Raw genomic sequence first — 23,392 nt, forward strand, 5'->3', positions numbered from 1 at the left:
AGATGTCCCCATTGCTTGAGTGCGAAAACGCAGCCACTCACATTCGCATCGCGCCCAGCACACTGCAGCATGCAGTCCGCCTCGGTTCCCTGATCAGGGACTGACCGGGAAAGCGAGTTGGGGCTGTTGGGAAAAGCTGGAGCTGATGGCGAGATTGCCGCGGCTATAAATCCATCACTTCCCAGGTCAGCTCCGCGAGGCGCTGGGGCTAGGGCTGGCGGAGTGAATTCCTGGGCTAGCGCGCATGCGTCGGCAGGTAGCAACCCAACTCTTTATGACCAGGTGAGATGTTAGTGAGCAGGTAAAAAAGGAGGATTTGCCTAAGCGATTCCAAGGAGCGGGCCCGGTCGAGCCCTACAGCCCATGCCCGGCGGGGACCGATCGCCAGGAGCGCCGAGCCGCGATGTCCATACTTGCCAAAATGGGGGACTGGCAGGTACGGGGGTTTGCCTGGGCTGGGGCCGAGGTGGGCGGGGGTGGAGCGGGGGAGGGGGGAGGGGGAGGCGGAGAGCAAGAGACTTGGCCCAGGGCTGGAGAGTCGTAAGTGAGGCGCGCCTGGCAGCGCCCAAGAGTGTTCCCAGGAGAGAAAATGGATAGGAAAAACGCACGCAGTCGGCGGCCGCTGTGCTTGGGGCAACGTGCGCTGCCCGCGGTCCCGGCTCTTGGGAAAGTCCAGAGCACGCTCCACAGGTGGCCCCAAGGGTCACTTGTGGTTTACACTACAGCCGTCACCGTACCCCAAGTAGAAACAGGGAAGGATGACTAATTCAGAAGGGAGGAAGAGCGCAGGGCGGGGGCTGCGGTGTGCGGTGATGAGGGTTCCCTGATCGCCCTTCCTTCGATCTTGCCCCAGACTCCAGGGCTGTGTGTGAGGTGGGGTTCTGGTGCACCTGTCTCTTTTTGTGCCTCAAAGTTTAGGGGACCTAGATGGTGTGGAGAATGGAAAGGGGCCCGGATGGCAGGGTCACACGGTGAGCATGTTCTTTGTGAAATACTTAAGAGAGTTTGCGCAAAGTTTAGATTATCACTCAGTCTCCTTCCCGGAGACAGTTTTTTTTTGGGGGGGGGGGCGGGGGGGCTACGAACAGGGGATGACTAAATGGAGGCGTTGAATAGAGGTTCATGAAGGAGAAGGTCTAAAATTTCCCGAAACCAACGACTGCCAAACTTGGCCTTGCTAGGCCGCAGACACTTCAAGGCCAACTAGGCGGCGATTCCTGCTCGCCCTGAGCCACGAACCCCGACCCGGCCACGGGAGCATTCGTCTAGCGCTCTCATTCTAACCTCCAGACATATCTTTTATGGGAACTAGGGCGGTTCTAGCCAGGTTGGTGAGGGTAGCAGCCTCTCCCCTGTCTCCGATTTCATAATGGGAACCCCGGGGCCCTCTTTTCGCCCCAGCAAATGGAGGCCTGATTAGGGCGAGGTTCTGTGTGTCTAAAAGTTTGCAGGGCAATTCGAACCAAACGCCCCAATCTTTCCAAAAAAAAAAAAAAAAATGGAGACCCTTCTACTTCTGGGGCGAGTTTTTTTCAGCTCTTGTTTCAGATTTAGGCCTATAGAAGTAAAGTTCAGAGAAGTCTCGTCTTCAGTACATTCCCTGCAGCTGGGGAAAGGAAGTCACCTTACAATATTTCTTTCCTTGTATTTATTTTTTTTAACCAACCATGAGCTCTTTTATATCTATCCCCTGAGTTAAACCTCACTAAACGAAACTTCATTCACAAAGTTGGACTAACTTTGTGGTTTAAGGGTACAAATCCCACACCAAACACAAGTCCTGGGAATGCACACCTTTCTCTCCCTTCCCTGTAGGCCTCAGGGCCCTTCATTTTCTTCTTTGGAGGGTGAAGATTGGGGGAGTTCTTTGGCGGAGGTTTTTGGGGTTTCCTTCCCAACCTGGAAAAACTTTGCTGCAAAATTCCTCGGTGGTGAGAAGGTGCTCAGAGCGCAGGCAAGGCCTGGGTCTGGGCCTCCAGTGGCCCGGACTAAGGTTCGGAAGCAAGGAGATTACCGCCTGAAGGAAAAAGGAGTGAACCCTGGGCCAGGCTCCTGCGGGCTCACAGTTTGGCAAGCGGGTAAAAGTCTGGATCTGGGTAGAGGCATTGTGGATTTGAGACGGGGAGAGATGAGATGCTCCAGGTTTGGCGAATTGGGCTTCTGGGTCACGCTGGGTGGTGACAACAGTAGAAAATAGTCATTCTAGACCCTCGCCGTCCTTGTCTCTGTCTCTGTCTCGGTCTCTCATATAGCTACTTGCTCTTGACCCCTCCCCGCACCTTCTCCAAGCCCTCAAAGCGGGCCTAGACCCCCCGACACCTAACCCCAAGCCTGGCGCTGCTGTCCTGGGGTCCCGGCTAGGCCGGAGCATTGACATGCAATCAAGCGACTTGTCGTGGTAATGACGCTCACACTAACGCGGCAAGGCTGGCTCCAGAGGAGACCGGGTGCTTGCCCTGGCCTTTCTTCAGTGCCCATAACACTGGCGGCGGCGCTGAGCCCTCAGGCCCCAATCTGCACCTCAAAGGCTCCCTCCGCGGGAATAGAACAACAGTTAGCAGCCCCTGCGGGTGCGGAGCCGGAGAACTGCGGGGCGCGGGGACAGCAAGGTGGGAGGAGGGTGGAGAAGATGAAGAATCAATGCCTTCCTCAGCCCACAAACGAAAGAGAGAGAGAGAGAGAGAGAGAGAGAGAGAGAGAGAGAGAGAGAGAAAGAAAGAAAGAAAGAAAGAAAGAAAGAAAGAAAGAAAGAAAGAAAGAAAGAAAGAAAGAAAGAAAGAAAGAGAAAGAAAGAAAGAGAGAAAGTAAGTTAGCTCCCTTAAGCTGTGGCAACGTCTGGGGGTGGAAAATCCATGCTCCTAGGCCTAGTATTTGACCTACAGATCACGCTCTGCAGCTGCGGCTGCCACTGGGAAGGTGTTAGTCCCAACTGCGGCCCATTTCGCGACTACTAGCCGCTGCAATAGGCCCTGGAGCATCCCCTCAGAATGCGTGGTGCTAGCACTAGAGCTGACCCTTTCCAGGGTGGAGTGCGTTGGGGAGCCGAGAGCTAGGTTTAGCCCTAAGACTGTGCTAGTGTTGGGCGGGGATCGGTTAGAGAGGAGTTCAGGCCAGCGCCCAGGGGTTGCGGCATGTGGGGGATGGGGGGAGTCCCTCTGGCTCTAAACACTTCCATTCTAGCGCTAGTTTTCCTAACTTTGGGGGGACCTCTGGCCTACTCTGCCTGGTTTGGGAAATTTGCTGCAGTCTCCCGGGGGAATTGCCTTTCTAAAAGCTTGGGGGCACGGGTCTTCTCTTCCTCTTGCCTTCCTTCCACCTGTTACGGAATGCCCTAATTTTCAACAGCCTCTACCTCACTTCGAAGCTGCGCTGTGGAAACTTGGGAGACCTGGAGATTTTCAGGAAACAGGCCCAGATGGAATCGGAGGTTGTTAGCAGAGCAGCTCTGAGGCGAGATCCACTGCTGTTGGGGAGTTTGAAGTATTCAAGTGGGAGACAGAAACTTTTTTTAGAGGACAAATGAGGAAGTTCGGCCAGAGAAATAACTCTGTATTCTGAGTTAATGTCTTTGTATTTTCTTTCTTCTTTAAAAAAAAAATCGCTAAAACAGAAGGAAAAAAAAAAAACTCCGATGGGGCAAGCAGGCCCCTCTGTAGAAGGGGAGAATGTAGACTGGCCAACTTAGGTGAGAGGGTGGCTGCCCGGCCTCCGGGTTCCGCGTCAGCCGAGCACTGCGCCGCGAACGCGCCCGCGTTGGTAACATCACCAAATCATGAAGGAACTCTCCCTGCTTTAATTAAAAAGGGGGATCTTGGGAAAACTGGAGCAGATTAGCACAGTGAAGAGTTGGTTCCCAGCGATTTATTTTGATGCTTGCATGACGCGGAGCACACATGTTGGTATTTCGGCTCAACTCCAGAAGCGACTGTGAGCCTCCATAGGAGTTCTGTATTCTTGTCATCGCACCTAGGAAACCCTTAGCCCAAACACCACATTGATTTATCACTCGGCCCTAGCTTCATACGAAGGAGAGGAAAATCATTTAACCCCTGAGGCTGTTAAGTAACCTTTTCAGGGTACAATTTTTTACTTTACACGCGGCAATTAAAGGATCGCAGCCCCAGCCGAGCGATTGGAGGCTTTGGCAAAATCTCCAACCTGGGGGGAAAGCTCAAAGCCAGTAAAACTCCAAAGTCCCTGCGGCCCGAAGTGGTGGCTCCCCCGAGCAGAGGCGATCTCTCGTTGGGCAAAAATCCTGGAGTGACTTCGCCGGTCTTGGTTTGGTGGTTGTATTTAATTGCGAAAGGGATAATAATTTCAATAAAATTGGACAGGCCCGAAAGGACAGCGCCTTTAGTGGCAGCAGGGGTGGAGGATAGGTGCTGAGCGCCAGGCCCCAGGCGCGGCTGCTCGGCCCCTGAGCAGTGTCCGGCCTTTGCTCAGGGCATCTCCCGCGAGGGGACGGAGAGGAAGGGCAGTGGGGAGGAAGAGGGGAGGAGGCGCGCGGCGGGACTTAGGGAAGATTTCACTGGGCTCTCAGGCAGGCGCGCGCTCTAGGAGCAAGTTCGCAGCTCGGAGAGGCCTTTATACCTGGGTCTGAGCGGCCGGCGGCGGATTGTGATGCTGGCGAGTAATTGGACTATTGTTGATATGCTAATGAGGCGATTAGGTGGTTGGTAAAGAGCTGGAAAAAGGGAAAAGTTTCTACCATTAGAGGGAGATCTCCGAGCGCACACGGGAGCTCTTTTCCTTCTCGCCTCCTCCTCACCCTCCTCCTCCTCCTTTTTGCCCTCCTCCTCCTCCTCTCCCTCCTCCTCCTCCTCCGCTCACCGTCGCAGCCGGCACTTTGCGCTTACCCAGAGAGTAGCTCCACTTGGGTGCAAGGCGGAGAGGGGGCAAATCCGTTCACGCCGATCCATGAAAATGCTTTGGAAACTGACGGATAATATCAAGTACGAGGACTGCGAGGTAAGCGCGGCGCTGGCTCAGTTATTCTTGCGGCCTCAGGCTCAGAGCTCTACCTTCTCGCAACTCCTCTGCTCCTAGCCAGCTGAGAAACGCGGGTGGGACAAACTTTCCCCAGCGCAGCGCCCGCCTCTCGGATTTGCCGGATGAACGCAGCGGAGAGGCTGGAGAGGGAGGATGTGGACGCTCCCTTTTTCATTTCCCTCCTTCGAACCCTGTGTCTCACTTTTCCCCCCTTTTTTTCTGACCAATATTGGCTGTGCCTAAGAGTAGAGAGAAGAGACAAGCATGGGTTTTTGAAGCAATTGCTGGCAATTGGGCACGCGCCTGTGCGCTCTGCGTGTCTCACCAGCGAGATTCTGAGGGCCCAAGTCACCAGGAAGAGAAAGGAAAGAAAAAAACCCTTTCCCTCTTTAACTTCCTCTCTGAATCGTAATATTCCTTCTTTTATTTATTTATTTTTCCTTACTTCCTATCGACCTTCCCGCCCCTCCCCCCATTCTTAAAAGGCTCATTTCTGTTTGGAGAAGGGGCCCGCAAACTTGGCTCTGAGCTGGATCGCATCTCCCAGTTAGCGGGTTCAATCTGAGAGCACTCATCTCCCAAATCGCTGTCGGGCTCGCTCCAGGTACTCTATGTTATTCAAGATCTAAGCCGCTTCTCTCTCTAAGCTGCTTGGTCGGCGGCGCATCTCTGCGGTGGGGGTGGAGGACTGCATCGCACAGAGCCTGCTGTCTGCTGGGTTTCCAAGCATTCGCCCCTGTAGCCGCCTGGCACTTGACTGTGTGACCGTGGGAATCCTGGCGGGGCTGCAGGCGACCTCCGGTGCCCGGAGCCTGCCGGGCCGATAGAGCGCGCCGCAAGAGAGCCCATTTGAAAACCCAGGGTCCCCAGAACTCGGCAGCCGGGGAAGTCCCAGCACGACCCGTCCGCACGCTGGGACCTGGCCCGGTGGCCGCTGCCCCAACCTCCCTCACAACCCCCGCTGAAATGAGTCGATGAGTCACGGGAGGGGAAGGTGGAGGAGGCCCACGGTTGGAGATTACTTAACTAAATAGATGGCAGTCCCAGCTTTTGCTTGTTTTCTTTTCTTTCTTTTTGGCATTTGGAGCTGGGATGTCAGGCTTGGAAGGCTATGAGGGCGCAGTGGCCGGGGTTTTGTCTTCACTTAAAATCAGAACCTGGGTTTATGTGAACGTGTGTCACTGTTCCCTCCCCAGTTCTTCCTGTATTTTAAATCTTTCCCGGGCCCTCCCTTTTCGTCCTCTCCCTGTGGAGCACGGGGTGACATCCCGCCGGGTAAAGCGCTTCTCTGGGGCCGCCTGTCGTGTGTGGTGCGCGGCGCAAACACACCACGTCAGATCTGCTGCTTTGTTTTCAGGGCGGGGGGCCCTTTGCGAGCTAGTCGAGGTGAAACTCAGTCCCGAAGTCTGCCAGGGTTTATTGTCCGGGTCTGTGCTGCGGCCGGAGGCTCAGGCATTCACTTTCCCCGGAGGCCGAAACCCAGCTCGGAGAGCCGAATCCGAACTTCCGCGCGGCGCTAGGTACCTATGGGACCTAGGTAGGAGGCAGTGACCTCGGACCTCGAGAGAGGGACTCTGTGGGGGCGCGTGTGAATGTGTGTGCGTGAGGCAAAAAAAGAAAAAAGAAAGAGAAAAGATCAGAAACAAGACGAGTAAGAGAATAGAGCGAAGGCTGTTTCATCAACTTTGACTGCGGTGGCAGAGTGCCGGGGCAGGGATTTCGGGTTTCCGAGCCGGCTTGGGGCTGTCTAATTATGTCGGGGCTCTGCAGGGACACGCAGGAGGCGAGGTGCCGCTTGTTCTGACAACCCGACGGGCAGACTGGCAGCCTTGCCGCGCTGGGAGAGAGCGAGCCGTGTCATCCGGGGGGGCGTCGGGCGGGAGTGGCCCAGCCAGTCGGACGGGTTTGAGCCGGGAGCTGGGAGCCCGTGCCAACGGCGCCCGGGCTGGGCCGCCTCGCGTCTCTGCGCTCAGCGGGCCGCGTCCCGGCTCCCGGCTCCCGTCTCCCAGCCCCTGCCCTGGAGAGCCGAGGGCGGGGCAGCAACTGCTGCAGAGCTCACAGCCCCGGGTGTCCGAGGGAAGCTCGCGCGGAGGCAGTGGCGAGGGCCCGTCTGGAGCGGGGCGCCGGGCCATGGAGGACCGGAGAGGCAGCGGGCAGCCGAATCCCAGGTCTCAGGCCCGGCTGAGGAGTGGAGGAGCCCGCGGCCGGAGAGGGCGGGGAAGCACCTCCGGTGCAGAGAGCCCGATGAACGCCTGGACTCGGTCCCTGGCAGCTCCTGTCCGCAACGCACGGCCCCTACGGTATCCCGAGGTCTGCCCAGCCTTTTAGGTCCGATTGTCCTCTCTCGCTTCCTCTCCCCCTCCTCCTCCCCCGCGGCCTCCCCCCTCCGTGCGCTCCTACTCGGCCCCCTCCTCCCTCCCTCCCTCTTTTCCTCCCTCCTCTCGGGTTCTCCCTCCTTCCCTCCCTCCCTCCCCTCTTCCCACCCCGGGTTCCTCTCCCTCGCCCACACTTTCTTTCTCACACACGCAAGCAGACACATTCTCCCTCTCTGCGCTCTCCCTCCGTCTCCCTCTCTCCCTCTTTCTCTTTCACTTTTGCATGCCCTGCAACCTTTTAAAATGTTGCCCCTTCCCTGTGATTCGCCAGACGCCGCGCGGCGGCCCCCCGCGCGCTCGCCCGCTCCCTCTCTCGCCCGCTTTTTGTCTCTCGCGCTCCCGCTCCCCACCTCCGATTTGCTACACTGAGGCTCCCGTCAATGGACTGCATTGAGAGCCGGCTCCAGCGCGAGTTGCCTCTCCGCTTCACGCTCGATTTCCAGGCATTCTTCCCTTATTAAGTATTCGTGTAATATTAATAGTCATGAATATCTGCTATTAGGAGGCTCCAGGAACGCTGCCCAGCGCGGTTATTAGAAGCTCAAGCGAAGCCGCCGCTAAGAAAAGAGGGGGAGACACGGATTAAGGAACACGCACACACAGAAAGAGACACACACACACTTTTTCTTTTTCCTTTTTTGGGGCTTTTCATTTTCTAAGGAACTTTGAATCATAACCGATCACGGCAGGATAGAGACCGTGGGTTCGACCAACTGAAGGCGCCTCTAGAATCGGTGGTTCAAGTTCGGATGGACCAGAGCCGGGCTCCAGCGCTCGGGGGAGCGTCGGCGCGGTGACTGGAGTCCTGGGTGGCGCTAGGCTCCCGGCGCCTTTTGTGTGGGGCGTACTCGGGCGGCGGGGCAGCCGGGCTCTCCAGGCTTGCTTTTTTTTTTTTTTTTTTTTTTTTTTCCACCCTGACTCGTTACCCCAGACTCTTCGCAGATGTTAGTTCACAGTTTTTCAGCTATGGTGAGTCCCATCCCCACCCCCATCCCTGTTTCCTTAGGAATTCTGTTCTGGAAACCTGGTGCTGTGGAGCTGCCGGAGACCTCGGGTTTCACGCCCAGGTTTCCAACAGAGTATCCCTTTCCATTGCATTTCCCTCTTTCCTTTTCTCTCTCCTTTCCATTTAAATAGAATGCTTTACCCCGCGTCCCCGCTCGACCTCTCCGCACGCAGACCTACCTCACCGCTACTTGCCAGGCGTGTTTCTCGCCACGTTCATCCTTATTTCCTAGCGTCTTCACTTGTTCCCAAGATATGCTCAACATTTGATGCTTAATCCGTTTGCAGGAAAAACGCAACCCGGTGTGTCCCCTACTCTACCGGCCCAGGCTTAATCTCCAAGGGTTCGCGTTTCCTGTAACCAACTCCGTTCGCTTGTTTTGCAAGCGAATTGCAATAGAGGAACATAAAGTCAGGCGTTTCTTCTGCCCTTTGGGGCTGGGGTGTAAGGGGCGGGGGCCTCCGTTCCTGGGTGCACCCCCTCTCTTTTAAACCAAATAAGGCCGACTCTTTCTATTTTAAACCTTGACTTGAAGTCCCCTTCTCCCCATCCATATCATAAATCGACCCTGTGGAGAAAAAGGCTCCTAACTGAGGAAGCGGAAAAGACAGACCCCCAACCTGCAGTTAAAACCTTCTTTAAGCTGGTAATTTGAACGTGTGCTTTCGTTACAGCCTCTCTACGAAATATGTTTCTATTTAAATAGTCATGAAATGCCAATAGTATTTGAGCATGTATGATTTTTTCCCCCTCCAAATAAATAGAACAGGGTAAACAATAACGCACTGGCAGGCAGGTTCGAATCCCGAGGAAAAGGCCGCTTCTGCTGTTTAATATTTAGTAGGAATTTTAATTTTGCTTAAGGGAGGTTTCACGCTGCAGCTTAACAGGCTGTATATCGGGAGGCCCTTTTCTGTCTTTTCCCCCTTTGAAAGAAAAGGCTAAGGAGAGTTTCTTATGTCCCCACATTTGCACATTCTAATTCTCTGCGTTTTGGGGAGGGCCCATTTCACTTCTGGGGTATTTTCCGAAATGAACAATTTAGAGTTCATTTCTTTCTGCGGCCTGCCGACAGGAAAGGGCAGTTTCCCACTCAGCCCTGCGGGTGGATTTAGTGAGGAGGGCTCTAACTCAACGTCTGATTTCTTGTTGTTTCCCCTTCTTCTTGCTCTCTTCTAGGACCGTCACGACGGCACCAGCAACGGGACGGCACGGTTGCCCCAGCTGGGCACTGTAGGTCAATCTCCCTACACGAGCGCCCCGCCGCTGTCCCACACCCCTAATGCCGACTTCCAGCCCCCTTACTTCCCCCCACCCTACCAGCCTATCTACCCCCAGTCGCAAGATCCTTACTCCCACGTCAACGACCCCTACAGCCTGAACCCCTTGCACGCCCAGCCGCAGCCGCAGCACCCGGGCTGGCCCGGCCAGAGGCAGAGCCAGGAGTCTGGGCTCCTGCACACGCACCGGGGGCTGCCCCACCAGCTGTCGGGCCTGGATCCTCGAAGGGACTATCGGCGACACGAGGACCTCTTGCACGGCCCACACGGGCTTGGCTCGGGACTCGGAGACCTCCCAATACACTCCTTACCTCATGCCATCGAGGACGTCCCGGTAAGAGGCCGCGCGGATGGGCGGGAGAGGGAGTGAAGTCCCTACCCACCCACCCCCAGAGAAGATACCGGGAACATACAGCTGGTGGCCCCGGGTTTCCCTCAGTGCTGTTTACTTTTCAAATTTCCATTTTATTTTTTGGGCGGGCACTTTGAAGACCCAACATAGACAACCGAATTAAAAAGAAGTTGAGTTCTGCCCCTAGAACAGTGATTCCTGGAGCTCCTTCAAACAAAGCCTGCGTTACCATTTCCAGCACAAAAAGATCAGACGAATGTCACCATTAACAATATCACCCCTCTCCAACACAGTAAACTGTTTCGATTGGGAGAGGATCTAATTCTCCCGCTGAGTTTGGCATGGGGATTTCTCCCTGTCCTGAAAAAGATGTTAAATTCAACTGCAAAAGCTCATTAAATGTCCTAGCAATTTAAAAGAAAGTGTAAAAGATATACTAATAAAATTATCTTACCGGATTTTATAAGCACTAGTGATATTTAAAAGTTATATGTATACTTTACCCTGATTAAAGAATAGTTAAGTAGCAAATCTGGGCAAAGGGACATTAAAATGCAGCCTTCTTCTCTTCCTAGGGGTGCTAAGTGCTGACCTCATAAATCATTAGCTAGGATCCCAACGCCTATCAGAACCTGCTACACCCCATATTAAATTAAATGTTTTGAGACTATTGGGCGATACATTATTTCAGTTCTAATTCAGTTATCAATAAATGCAGTTTAAAATGATTTCTTAATAAGCATGGTATTAGCGCATTTACCATTTACAATGTAAACCAGGCTATTGATAATTTGAAAATACTTTCTGAAATTAAATTTAAACCAGCATCTCTGCTTCAATTCTACATATTTATGGTTTCCTCACAACCTTCTTGAAATGGAATTAGAACAAGCCAATAATTTTATTAAAGCTGTAAAGGCTCTGTTAATGCTGCTTTTCTTTGGAGAGGAAATGTATCTGGATGTGATTTTTGCTAAAATGCTATTTCAAATTACTGCATCAAATATTGCAGCAATATGTCCGTTGACAGTTTAATGATTACTGCATTAGATTGCAAAGAAAATGGTCAGATGAACTTACCTGCTTGCGTGGTGAATTTAAAACATTATTTAAGTTTCATAGGAAAATAGAAAATTTATTACATCTCATTTAGCCCAGTTAATCACTGAAATTTGTTGGTTTTGTTTAGTAGCTCTTCATGGAAACAAGGAAAGCATGCATTTGATCCAATGTGGGTTTTAGTAAGCATTGTTATGTGTGTGTGTTCAAACATGTTTTTAGAAATTGCTATAGTGCCTTTCTTGGGAGGAAAAATGAGAAGAGCAATAGTTGAGAAAAAAAGCAATTAAAAAACAAACCTGGAAGTTGTGATCATTTTAGTTCCTCTTCTCAGAGTCTGTGAATCTTTTTCCTAGCCTCCTCTTTAGAAATATTTGAATTGCAAAATAACATGGCAAGCTCTCAGAACTACTGTGAATTAGAATCGCTCTACTTTGCAAAAATTCCAACGTGGCTGGTGTGAATTCTTAACACCTGTATAGTCACTCTTTGTGGTGAAATTGGTCAGTAGGAAAAATTAACCAAATGATCAAATAAAAACAAGGAAACCCAGTTGCTGCTCTTCCCCCTCCCTCCTCCACCTTTTAAGAAAAAAAAAAAATCTTTCAAAGGAATTTGGGTCAGGAAAGGGTTGTTTTCAATTTTCCTATTGCTGCAACAGTTAACCTTTAATAAGAATGGCTGCTAAATATTTAAGAAAATCAAATCGATGGTGAAAATTATTTAATCATTAATATCTCAGTGGGGTTTTAAACTTAACAGTCTTCCCTGTATGGACAAGGTCTAGAAATAACACAAATAAAAGTATTATGCCACACTACATTTACTTTATGGGTTTAGGGTGCATGCATAAAGGGATCATATTTCCCCATATAGTTAAAACACAAGAACTGCAGCAGTAGTCATTTCTGAACATTTCTCAATTTAATTATACTTAAATCCAGAAGCACTTTAGGCAAGTTACAAATGAGAGCATTGAGTATAATAAAACCTGTAATAAAGCAACTTAGTACCATCCACCCGGAATCATTGCGATCAGGCACAATTAACAGGAGCATAAATCCAAGACAGAATGGAAAAGGTTCGAATCAGTATTATTGTTGGACAAAGACTAGAGAAGGAAGTAATAGTTTTTTAAATGGCAATGCCTGTGTTTGGTAACAATTGCGAAATCCTCTATCTCAGCAGCCTTGGTGCTAATTTGTAAACACAGCCAGACATTATATTGCCTGTCAGTTTCTGCATTAGAAAACATGATTTCGTTTTACTTTCTAATCACGTTTTGACTCTGGCACACACGTATATCCATCCGTCTGTAAAGAAGAAAGGAAAAAAGAAAGAAAAAAGAAAAAAAAATCCCACACCAGCAATGTGCTGCTGGACAACAGGAAAACCTCAAAGGTTTTTTTTCCTTCTCCTTTTTTTAAAATCATTTTCAAATTCCTATCTGATACCCAGTTTAGGCAGTAGTCCTTTTTAATTTTTTTTTTAATTTTTCCATATGGAAGTGTATATATACATTTGCTCTTTATCCCAGTACCTACTATTTCCAACACTCCTCTGTTACTCTTACCTCTGTCATTTCTATTGTGTTTCTCTATTTTTTGCTGCCTGAGCACTGGAATAGCTAAAAGTCCGAAGCTGATGAGGCACCAAACTAATGCTGGATGCATTTAAAAAGGTTGAACTGATTGTGAGAAAGATTAGGTGCTCCAAAACTTGATTTAATTTCCAAGGAAAGTTTTATTCCCCACCTCTACCTTTCAAACATGGATTATTTGCTGAGGGAGGAGAAATTGGCCATGGGTATGCAGTGAAACCTCTTGAGTTGCAAAGCCCCAAATTCATATAAGCCAAGAGGAGATGTTTATATATAAATGTCGCTATATGGGGGGGGGGGAGGGGATTTAGATCCTACATCTTCCCTTCCCCCCATCTTGTACAGAATATTCATTTCCTTTTGTTTTGATTATACATTTACATCCATGTGTATCCTTTTGTTGCAGCATGTAGAAGACCCGGGTATTAACATCCCAGATCAAACTGTAATTAAGAAAGGTAAGCCATTTCCTTCTGCATTCCAAGCATGTCCTTACAGGCATAGTGCTATTTAAAAGATCTTGCAGAGCTGTATTTATTTTTTTCAAATAGGATTTTCCTAAAAGCTCAGAATTAGCAAATAGGCATAGAACAGCAGTGTTTAAATGATCATCTTTCAGTGTTAGTAGTGGCAACAGGCTAGCTTTATTCTGATTCATAATTTGACCATTTAGTTTAACGATATTGAGAAAAACACATGAAATGTGTAATAGTTGAACTGATCTGAAAGTGGCGTTTCAATTTTGAAACGTTTTAATAGTTTAGTTACTCTATTGTGAGTGGCCGAGTGTTAAGAAGTGTAGCAGTCTAAAAGAGTGCAAATAATTTAATATTAATATATAAGGGCAGATGATAAAGATGTGGCATTCCTTACCAGAGGGAAAAAACCTTCCATGTTCTTCAATTTAATTTCTCATTAGCTGTTTGAGGGTTTTAAACTTTGTGAATTAGGTTAACAAAAATTTGGCTTTTGGTTAAAATTAGCATCTTGAAGATGTCAGGATTGTTAGTATTAATTGTTCAGAACAAAAATTGTTTCAAAAAGTGTCAAGTAATTTGGATGAATTTGTAATCTGTATTGTATTTAGTGAGTAGAAATAAAGTTTATCGGACTAAATGCTATTCACAGCAGCTTTTTTTTTTTTTTTTTTTTTTGTTATGGTGGCAATGTTACATTTCAGGATTCTATGCACCACCAGAGGACGATGCTATATAAAACTGTTCTCATTTCTAACCCCAATCAGTATATTGTTAGCTAGTTTAAAGTTTCATTTTTGCATCTGTGAAGTCTTTGTCACGTCAAATTAGATGTGCAAGGGATAAATCTTAAGAGATGCTCTTTCCAAGTCGACATGATAATTGGCTCTTTTATTAGTAATCTCTCAAGAGTTCGTTTAACTCCTATTGTCTCTATTAGCCTCCCCAGAGCTATTAATGTCACAAGTGATCTATCCAAAACTAGAGCCGCCCCCCCACCTCCCCATACATCTAGAATATCCCCATTAAAGAGGGAGGAATACTGTGATGAGAATGGATGTATATTATATACCTCTACACGTGGAATTTTAAATTACAAATGCATACTGTACTAAAATGGTTGTGAATACATCTAATTACATTGGTGTTGAGAAATGTAACGTTAGTACACTTTGTTGGTCTTCAATTTTTTTTCTAACTATGGTGGGTCCAACGATGAAGATCTTATAATTTTAACTAGTAATATATCCTCCCTACATTCCCAATGAAGACACTTAAGTGGAGGACTATTAACTATTTGCTCAACAAAAGGACACATTGCTAGAATTCAATGGTAAGCCTGTTTATTCTTACTCTCAGTTCAAAATGGGACTTGGAATGGATTTTCAAAACTTGAGTCTCTCAAAACTAAACACAGGAAAGGGCCTATTTATCAAAAGGATGGGGCATGTGTGGTGTCTCACAATAGAATAACTCCACTTCCCAGACTGGTGCCTTAACTGAAATGCTCATTTACAGGCTGATTTAGCCATCTAAACTGTGGGCTGATTTTAATTATAGGTCTTTGAAACAGTTTCTTCCCAACACTAAACCCCTCGCTCCACAAAACTTCAAAGTACACATAGCTTGCTCTCCGTTTGCAAACGTAACTTCCTCCCCTGCACCCCAAACCCGTGCTCCAGCACCTCGTCTAGGGCCCACTCCCTTCAGATGCTGAGAGCCGAGAGGGTCACAATTTCACCAGCATCTCTACACAGTACTTTTGCGGTTGAAAGGGTCCAGGAAGACGCACAGGCCTGGCTGGCAGGGTTGGGTAGGGTGAGGTGGGGTGAGGCGCCCCGAGTGGCAGAGGCTGGATCCCCAGGACGGAAGAGAGCAGGGAACAGGGAAGAAGATGGGTAAAGAGCCATGGAATTTTCAGGGATGGAAGAAAAGTGGGGTTTGTGGCGCAAGCCTGGACGCCGGTCCGGCCGAGGTCTGGCAGGACTTGGGTGGGATCCTCGACGCCCACACGCGGCCTCCTGGTCTGTCTCCACAGGCCCCGTGTCCCTGTCCAAGTCTAACAGCAACGCCGTATCCGCCATCCCCATTAACAAGGACAACCTCTTCGGTGGCGTCGTGAACCCCAACGAAGTCTTCTGTTCAGTTCCGGGTCGTCTCTCGCTCCTCAGCTCCACCTCGAAGTACAAGGTCACGGTGGCGGAAGTACAGCGGCGCCTCTCACCGCCGGAGTGTCTCAACGCTTCGCTGCTGGGCGGAGTGCTGCGGAGGTGAGGCCTGACGCAGCCCGCCGCGCCCCGCCGCGCCCCGCCCCGCCGCCAGGGGAAATACTGCGCCTGCGTTGGGGTGGCGACGCAAACGGGCCTCACGCCACAGCCCTCCCTTCCCGAGAAAAGAAAGAGGCGGGGAGAAGAGCGTGAAACTGGGTGGGTGAGGGATGGAGGCGGGGCGAGGCAGCGCGCGCTTGCGCTCTCCGCCGCTTTCCCGCGCGCTCTGGGGTTCTGGGGCGCGCCTGGACCGGCAGTCGCAGCGCGCTCACCGGGTCCTCCGGTCCCTCCCGCCCCTTTCTGCGCGCACGCGCAGCTCTCTCTGCAGTGGGCTCAGTCCCAGCTGCTGCAGCCGCGGGGCGCTTTGCAGCCACCTTTATCCTCGTCGCGCACACCTGGCAGGCCATGGAAAGCTTCCTCTTGGGCTCCTCACTTTACCATATCAATGTGTAGGATCTCCGACAGTAACCCGCCGCCCCTTGAATAGGGTTTTAAGTACACAAAAGTGGCTTTCTCTCGAGTCCGCACGCTACAACCTCGCAGTTATTGCCAGACAGCGAATCCCCATGCCCAGGGCACTCGCGTTAATGGTTGATACGTACGGCGGCCGCTATGTGTGCCAGGCAGCGTGCAAGGCACGTTTAAGTGTATTATGTGTAGTCGCTACCGATGAATGCATGTTACATAGGTGGCCAGGGACTCTCATCTCACCCCCATGAGGTCAGAATGATTCATTTAGTAGGTAAGATTTTATAAGGATAATCGAGGTGAGGCATCTTCCCTCAGGGCGAATTTCTTCCTCCTAAAGCCTTCATCCTCCTAGGTGAAGTTGTGAATGGTGGGTCTTGTGTTGAACATTTCCCAGATAACATTTACATATTTTTTTCCTTATTTTTTTAAAAATAATGTACACCAAACACTTCATCCTTTTGACATTTATTCATCTATCTACCTATGAACTCTTAGTTCTGCTCTGATGGGGTATATCTCATGCAAAGCTTACAAGACTGTTTTTTGGAAGATTTTAACAGCTACTCTAATCTTCCTTCTTCAGAGTCATTTTGCTTTCCCTTTGTAATCTTTCACTGTCACAGATCTGAATCCATCGTCTGCCTTTTCCTCCCCTTCCCCCATCCCCAATATTGGAGACTGTTTACCTAGGGGAGTATAATCTAATCCACACAATTAAAGAGCTCTTGAGTAGGGAATAAAATCTGAAATTAATTAATTTGCTGTTTTATTTAAACAATTTATCTTAACCACTTTCTGATTATGGGAGTCTATTTAGACATCTATTTAGAACTGCTTCCATTGTCTCTGAAATCAGTGAAATTTTTAAAGGCTGATATCAACTTTTGACATTTCCAGTTAGGCTGGTGACATGGCATGTAAACAGTTGGTGAAACAAATTTCCCATTGGGGCTAAAGCCAGAACAAGAAATGTGGGAGTGATGATAACTTTGGTTACTCTGAACAACCTAACAGATCTTACAAAGACAATTTAAAGACCCCACTGGGATTTGTGTGATTGTAACAACAGGGAAAATGTACAGTAATCAGTTAAACTGAAAAATAGCTCAAGCCCTAGAGGTGAGAGTTGTTTTTGTTTGTGGTTCTTCTTTAGAGAGTTGAGAAATCAAAACCTTCCAACCTGCCACAATAGATACAGTGATAACTGAACATGGGGATGCTTTACAGTTTAACAAGTATTAATCTCCTATGCTCTTCCTGCACCATTCTTTCCTAGATTTCCCTCCCTTAAATATCTTGGGGCCATGATTCTTAATTTTTAGAAGCACATTTTATGAAGTTATCAAAATGACTATAATGTGAGGCGTAGCAACCCAATGTTTTCTAAATCCCTTTCTCGCATATATTGTGAAACAGGGCAAAGTCTAAAAATGGAGGAAGATCTTTAAGAGAAAAACTGGACAAAATAGGATTAAATCTGCCAGCAGGGAGACGTAAAGCTGCCAATGTCACCCTGCTAACATCACTAGTGGAAGGTAAGCGAGTCTACTTGCCAACAAGAAGGGAACTTTCTTCTGGGAAAATGGATGATACTCAGTGGCTAGATGTTTGATTGTATTTTGTGTCAATTGGGCATTTTCATTTTTTTTTATTCCAGAGAACAAAGCAGGAAATGAATGGAATTCTTGCATGTCAAAAACCAATTTGCATTTACTTCTATCCTCCTTTCCTCTTCCCTTCTGCCACAAAATTTTACCTTTCCAGCCCAATTCTGACCTAAACAATTGTGAAAATTTAAGAACTGCATATTCTCCAAGTTCCTGTCTCCTTTATAGAGCTCAGCAGTAAATCACTTAAGGTATTCTGACATCTGCGTTTGAGAAATGCGTGACCATTACTTCCTGAATTAATTTGGGAATCTTTGACCTGCATCCTGATTTAAGACCGTCCTGAAAGCTAAGGGTTATATGCCCTTTTAGGTTTTTGTTTTCCAAACATATGCTTCCTTATCTCTCCTTTAACTACTGGAGAAGAAGAAAAGTGAGCAATTTTAAACGTTAAATTGTTTGGATAGGAAAAGAAAAAAATATAAAAGCATTGCAAAAACTTTCTCATGGTAGTTTTCAACACATATGCATACACCCATACATGCATATACACACAGACAACATACGCATACATGTTTCCAAACCCCTCAAAACAAAATCTAACTCTGTTCCGACTCCCTGCTCAAGATATGTTATCACCAGAATCCACTCACATTCTTGCTTCCTCTAGATTCCTGTTAAGTTTTTCGGATACTAAATTGGCTGAAGTTTGAGTGTGTTGGTATAAAAAGTATAGCTTTCTTGCATTTTCCTTTGTGTTCCTTTGGAAATGTCTTATGCCAATAAGAATAAAAGCATTTAAGTTATCAGGAAGATTTGAAAACTTTCATTTGTATTTAAAGAAAGAATTTTATCTTATTTACATCTTGTATTTGAGGAGATATATTACAGTCGAATTCAATTCTAGTTTTGTAAATAACTAAAAAATGTTTAAAGCCATAAATTTAAGGAGGAATCCTATGAACCATTTGTTAAAGATGGTGTCAAACCATGGTGTCAAAGATGAAAATATAACAATAAGCAATTGTTTAGTGCCAGAAACTCATCAACAATAGTGTTGTATTTATTTTATTAAAAATAACATGAGTGCATAGAGACCTTCTATCTATATCCCAAAAGAACTATATGCAAAAAAAAAAATGGCAGTAGTGGCTTTGGAGGTAGTGTAAGAGTGTGTATGGGTTTGGGGGTTGAGTCCTGTAGCAGGGAGGCAGTTTCTGGAGAACTGTTATTGTTTGTGATCCGCTCCATTTTATGGAAACAAGCTCTGCGGAGAGGGCTTTGATGCTCTAATTGGCGCATGCGTTCTTCCGGAGCTGGAGCTAATGGCAGGAAGCCCTGCAGTAAAAACCAACTGGTTCAGGAAATTAAAACCAAAGATTCGAAAATCAACAACACAGACAGACTCGGTGGAGTGACCCTCAAATCCTCTTGGTTAATCGGTTTGGATGAACAGATAATTATATGCGATCAAGTTAAAATGTAAACCCTTAGCTGTTCCCTTGCAGAAAAGCTCAAGGAGTAATTATGAATATCATTTATGAATGTGTTGATAGGTGTGAGGTGGGAATACAAGAAACGTTTTAAAAGAGAAGTTGGAAAAGTGTTATTAGGGTGGTGAGGGATGAGACTGGAGGGTAGTGGATGGGATTTATATTTTCAAATCATCTTGGCCTTCTAGGATATGTGGCCATTTTTCCTGATAACATCCACCAGATCATACAAGAGGGAAATAAAATGCCGGAAACGTGTTTCCTTCAACATCTTAGAAAATAAGGGAGTTGGGAAGAAGTTTTGATCCCAATTCTTCATTCTCTTGCGCTCGCCTCCCTCTCACCTCCTGCCAGGAGAAGCTGTCCACCTTGCCAGGGACTTTGGGTACGTGTGCGAAACCGAATTTCCTGCCAAAGCAGTAGCTGAATTTCTCAACCGACAACATTCCGATCCCAATGAGCAAGTGACAAGAAAAAACATGCTCCTGGCTACAAAGTAAGGCGTTTACCTCTTCAGGGTCTCTATATCTCATTGTGAAGAGAAACAAAAATCAAAATCGTTTTTGCTCTCACATTTCTCCTCTTTTCCTTTTGTGTTAATCAGCTTTGTTGTAAATATTGATGTCACGACACAATTTTATAAACCATAATCTATTTTAAAGGGGAAATATAAGTAGGATTATTCACGTGTTTCCAGTCTTTTTCCTCTCTTCTGCCCTACCTTCTCATTTGGAAAAAAAAAAAAGAAAATTAACGTGTGTGGGGGTGGGGATAGTAGGGATTTGGTCGAGGCTGAGTGTGGATTTGTGACTATGTCATTTGAGAAAGACCAGAATCAAGTCCTTAAAGGAGTAACTGGCTTGCCTAGATCAGTTTTTGTCTTCTGTCAATGTTCTCCAAGTACAAGGATTAAGCAGTGACCTGCAAAATGTGCAAGCCAGAAGCTGTCCTAGTTTCAACCCTAATCCCTTATCCCATTTCTTGCCTTTCTCTTCCCTCCTCAAAAGTCTCTCTCTCTCTCTCTCTTTCTCTCTCTCTCACACACACACACACACGCACACGCACGCACGCGCGCATGGCCCAGAAGTTTTAGCCCACAGGCGGGATGTCAAGTAGGTTTCAAAATGGCCCAAGTTATATTCCCATGGGTACCTGGGCTGAATAGGCTTCTCCAGGTGGTGTGTGAAAAGAAAATGATTGTTTTGATATGTTTTCTGGAAATTAAAAGGCTTGTTTGGAAGCCCTTAATTATCAAAGTCCATGTCACAGGAGGGCACGAAACCAGAGAGCAGAGGCTGAGGCCTATGGTGGGACAGTTTCTGGCCTGGAGACATCAGCTGGCCTTGGAGAAGGCAGCCTGCCAGTGCTCCCCATTCTCCCTTCTCCCTAACCTCCTCCTCTACAGGAATGCCCAAGCTAGTTCTTGTTTCCCAGATTCGGAGACAGAACTTCCAGTGTGTAGGCCTCATCTGCCTGTATTTCAACTTTTTCTCTTCCTTTGGCTTACTAAGCACATCTATAGTCACAATTTCCTTAGAGAATTTTAATTTATTTTCACGTGTGGGAAAAACTTGGAATGGGAAATTAAAACGTCTGCTCCTTCTTCCCAAAACTACTTTGAATTAACCCCAAATAACAAGTTTTTCATGCCTTTTTTTTAAAAGCCAAATAATCCCAAGAAAAGTTTTGCCTTTGTGTTCACATCCAATTGATTTGAAGGTGAATGAGTGGAGACTTCATTCCACAGACTGTCACTGAGGTTTCTCTAGAAGATAAGAGAAGAGGGTCTCTATAATATTTTTAACAGAACAGCTGATGGCTGCGTGCTATTGGCTATTGAAGAGAGGCTTGTGTTTCTGACTCCTTGTCCCTGTTACTCTCCTTTGTATTTTCATGTATGAAATGTTTTCCTGTGTCTAGGATGTTGGTGTAGTGAGAGAGAAGAGGATTAGAAGAGTGGTGTAGCTTGGAGGAGAGAGGGAGAGGGAGAGGGAAAAAGAGAGAAGCAGTATATGTGGAAGGATTTAAGGAAGGAGAGATGTTTTAGTGAACACTGGATCTCCCAGCATGTGGCCACTGTAAGTCTGTCTCTGGGGCCTTGGGTCAGGTCAGTCAGTGTCTGTTGGATCCAGGCAGAGGTAACTGCAGGGAGAAAGGTTCTTTTTGCTGCTGGTGCTTCCGTCAGGGGAGCCTCATGTCTCTCTCTCTCTCTTTATCTTTCTCTCTCTCTCTCTGCTTCACTTGTGCTGTAGACAGATATGCAAAGAGTTCACTGACCTGCTGGCTCAGGACCGATCTCCCCTGGGGAACTCGCGGCCTAACCCCATCCTGGAGCCCGGCATCCAGAGCTGCTTGACCCACTTCAACCTCATCTCCCACGGCTTCGGCAGCCCGGCGGTGTGCGCTGCGGTCACAGCCCTGCAGAACTATCTCACTGAGGCCCTTAAGGCCATGGACAAAATGTACCTCAGCAACAACCCCAACAGCCACACGGACAACAGCGCCAAAAGCAGTGACAAAGAGGAGAAACACAGAAAGTGAGACTCTCCTCCGGCCCTGCCCCCTTTCATGCCTCACCAGGTCCCTCTCATCCGCCCCCTCTGCACCCTCCCTCCTTTGCCCACCCACTCAGATTCCCCCCCACCAACCATCACCGGCAGGTGACAGCTCCGGGATCAGCAAACCCCCACTGCTGCTACTGCTGCTGCTACTGCTGCTGCTGCCACCGCCTTCATCTTCCAGTCTGGGAGTCTTGGGGACTGCTCTCCACTGTCAGTAGGGGCAGCTCCTGCTGACTCAGGCCCCTGCCTCAACTTTCCCCATCAGCACCAACTTGCATTTGCCCTCATGTGGAGCCTAAGAGAACAGAACAGGCCGTGATGCCAGCAAAGAAAAGTTCTGTCCTAGTTTGTGAACCTTTAAAAAAAAAAATCCCACAAATCAACAACAGCAACAACAACAATAAAAATTAAAACTTTTTTTTTTCTAAAAAAGAGAATGTAAAAATTTTAAAAAAATGGTGTGAGCTTCATGGGACTGAATCACCACCTTCCCTTACATACTTCAGTTCAGATTGTAGCCATATTTAAAAAAAAAAAGGCAAAAAGGATAATGACATTTTTATCAGTATTGTGAATAAACTTGAACACAAATACACGAAGTTCCATGTCATGTCTTCAGTTGTAGAAGTTTTTCCTCTTCAAGGTAAAGCGACCAACTTGAACTTTCTCTGGCAACACGATTCAGCTATATAAGGGAATCAGTGTTCATGTCTCTGTATATATTTATTTATGTGTAATTTAATGGGAATTGTAAATATGGTGAGTCTGTTTTAAACCTTTTTTTTTTTTATTTATCTGGTGATCTTGTTTACCTCTTGTTTAGTGGGTTTTAAATCTTCCCTATTAGTTCTTCATGTGGTTCATGGTACTTATTTAGAAATTCAAGGTTTGGGGGATTTTTTTTTTCCTCTGGGATTCATGAATTTAGCCCTGTTGTAGCATGTTAAAGACGACAATGAAACAGCTGAACAAATAAACAAGTAAAATAAAATTTTACATACAATTAGTATTACATTTAGCTTTTCATTGAACTGGAAGAAAAATTGATATTGGACCTTGGAAAGATTTTTAAATTTGAGTGGTTTGATAACTCTTCTATGTAATGTGGGGAGAAAAAAAGTTAATTTTATTCCACTGTCCTCCCTTAAAAGCATTACTGAGCAATAAATAAGTACTGTCTTTAAACCAAGGGTTAGGGATTTTTTTTCTCTTTCTTTTTGTTCAAAGAACTTCAAACACTTGGGACCACCTGGTATTCTGTATTTTCACTGGCCATTTTGGAAGCAGTTCTAGTTGTATTGTATTGAGTTGTGCTGGCAGTAGTTTCCATGCCTGTCAATGTATCATAGTCCTTTGTTGCCCAGATAAATAAATATTTGATACGCTTTATGTCGATTTTTTTTTATTCAGTGGCTGTCTTTACCCAGGCGTATTTTTGTTCTTGGCAGTATTTTTTATTCAGTATGGTTACAGTAATTGAGTTTAACTCTCCCTTGGCAATTGCTCCTTGCAATAAGCAGCTGAACCCATTGTTTCCCTCAAGTATAATAAAAACTTACTTTCAACTTGGAGTTCAGAGCAGGGTATCATTTAGATATTCCACTGAGTCTGTATTCAGACAAATGACACAATAAAACCCAATGTATTCTTTTGATAAAAGATTGTTTGTACTGCTAAAGGAATGACATATTATCTTTTCCTTACTAGAAACATTAATTTTATTATTAAAAATAAAGTTTTATTTTATTTATGTTGATCCTTTAGGTTTTCATTTGTGTTTTGGAAACCAAATTATAAAACCTTCAGAACCAAACATTAAGCATGACAAGGAAGATGGAGGACAGAAGACACCCCCT

At 47.0% G+C, this 23,392-nt stretch overlaps 1 protein-coding gene and 1 long non-coding RNA gene across 6 annotated transcripts; one reads left to right on the plus strand and one right to left on the minus strand.

Moving 5' to 3' along the window:
• Positions 1 to 2,711: 2,711 nt before the first annotated feature.
• On the minus strand, positions 2,712 to 7,863 carry LOC118613730. The gene is made up of 3 exons (XR_004955761.1): positions 7,715 to 7,863; positions 4,857 to 5,228; positions 2,712 to 4,684 (listed from the first exon to the last, which is right to left on the minus strand). It is a non-coding gene; the product is annotated as an uncharacterized LOC118613730 (long non-coding RNA).
• Positions 4,721 to 22,925, plus strand: TFAP2A (transcription factor AP-2 alpha). 5 transcript variants are annotated; one of them, XM_036237206.1, is made up of 8 exons: positions 8,292 to 8,333; positions 8,658 to 8,672; positions 9,550 to 9,984; positions 13,068 to 13,119; positions 15,176 to 15,407; positions 17,292 to 17,410; positions 19,330 to 19,471; positions 21,228 to 22,925. In XM_036237206.1, the coding sequence occupies exons 1-8, from the start codon at positions 8,307 to 8,309 to the stop codon at positions 21,514 to 21,516; spliced, it is 1,311 nt and encodes a 436-aa protein (XP_036093099.1). In that variant the 5' UTR covers positions 8,292 to 8,306; the 3' UTR covers positions 21,517 to 22,925. The 5 variants fall into 5 exon arrangements, with proteins under 5 accessions (XP_015993724.1, XP_036093106.1, XP_036093111.1 ...); XM_036237203.1 differs by lacking the exon at positions 8,658 to 8,672 and adding an exon at positions 8,906 to 9,016; XM_016138238.2 differs by lacking the exons at positions 8,292 to 8,333; positions 8,658 to 8,672 and adding an exon at positions 4,721 to 4,968.
• The last annotated feature ends 467 nt before the right edge of the window (positions 22,926 to 23,392 follow it).

Source organism: Rousettus aegyptiacus, unplaced genomic scaffold (assembly GCF_014176215.1).
Source record: "Rousettus aegyptiacus isolate mRouAeg1 unplaced genomic scaffold, mRouAeg1.p scaffold_m13_p_1, whole genome shotgun sequence".
In the NCBI taxonomy this organism is placed as follows: Eukaryota; Metazoa; Chordata; class Mammalia; order Chiroptera; family Pteropodidae; genus Rousettus; species Rousettus aegyptiacus.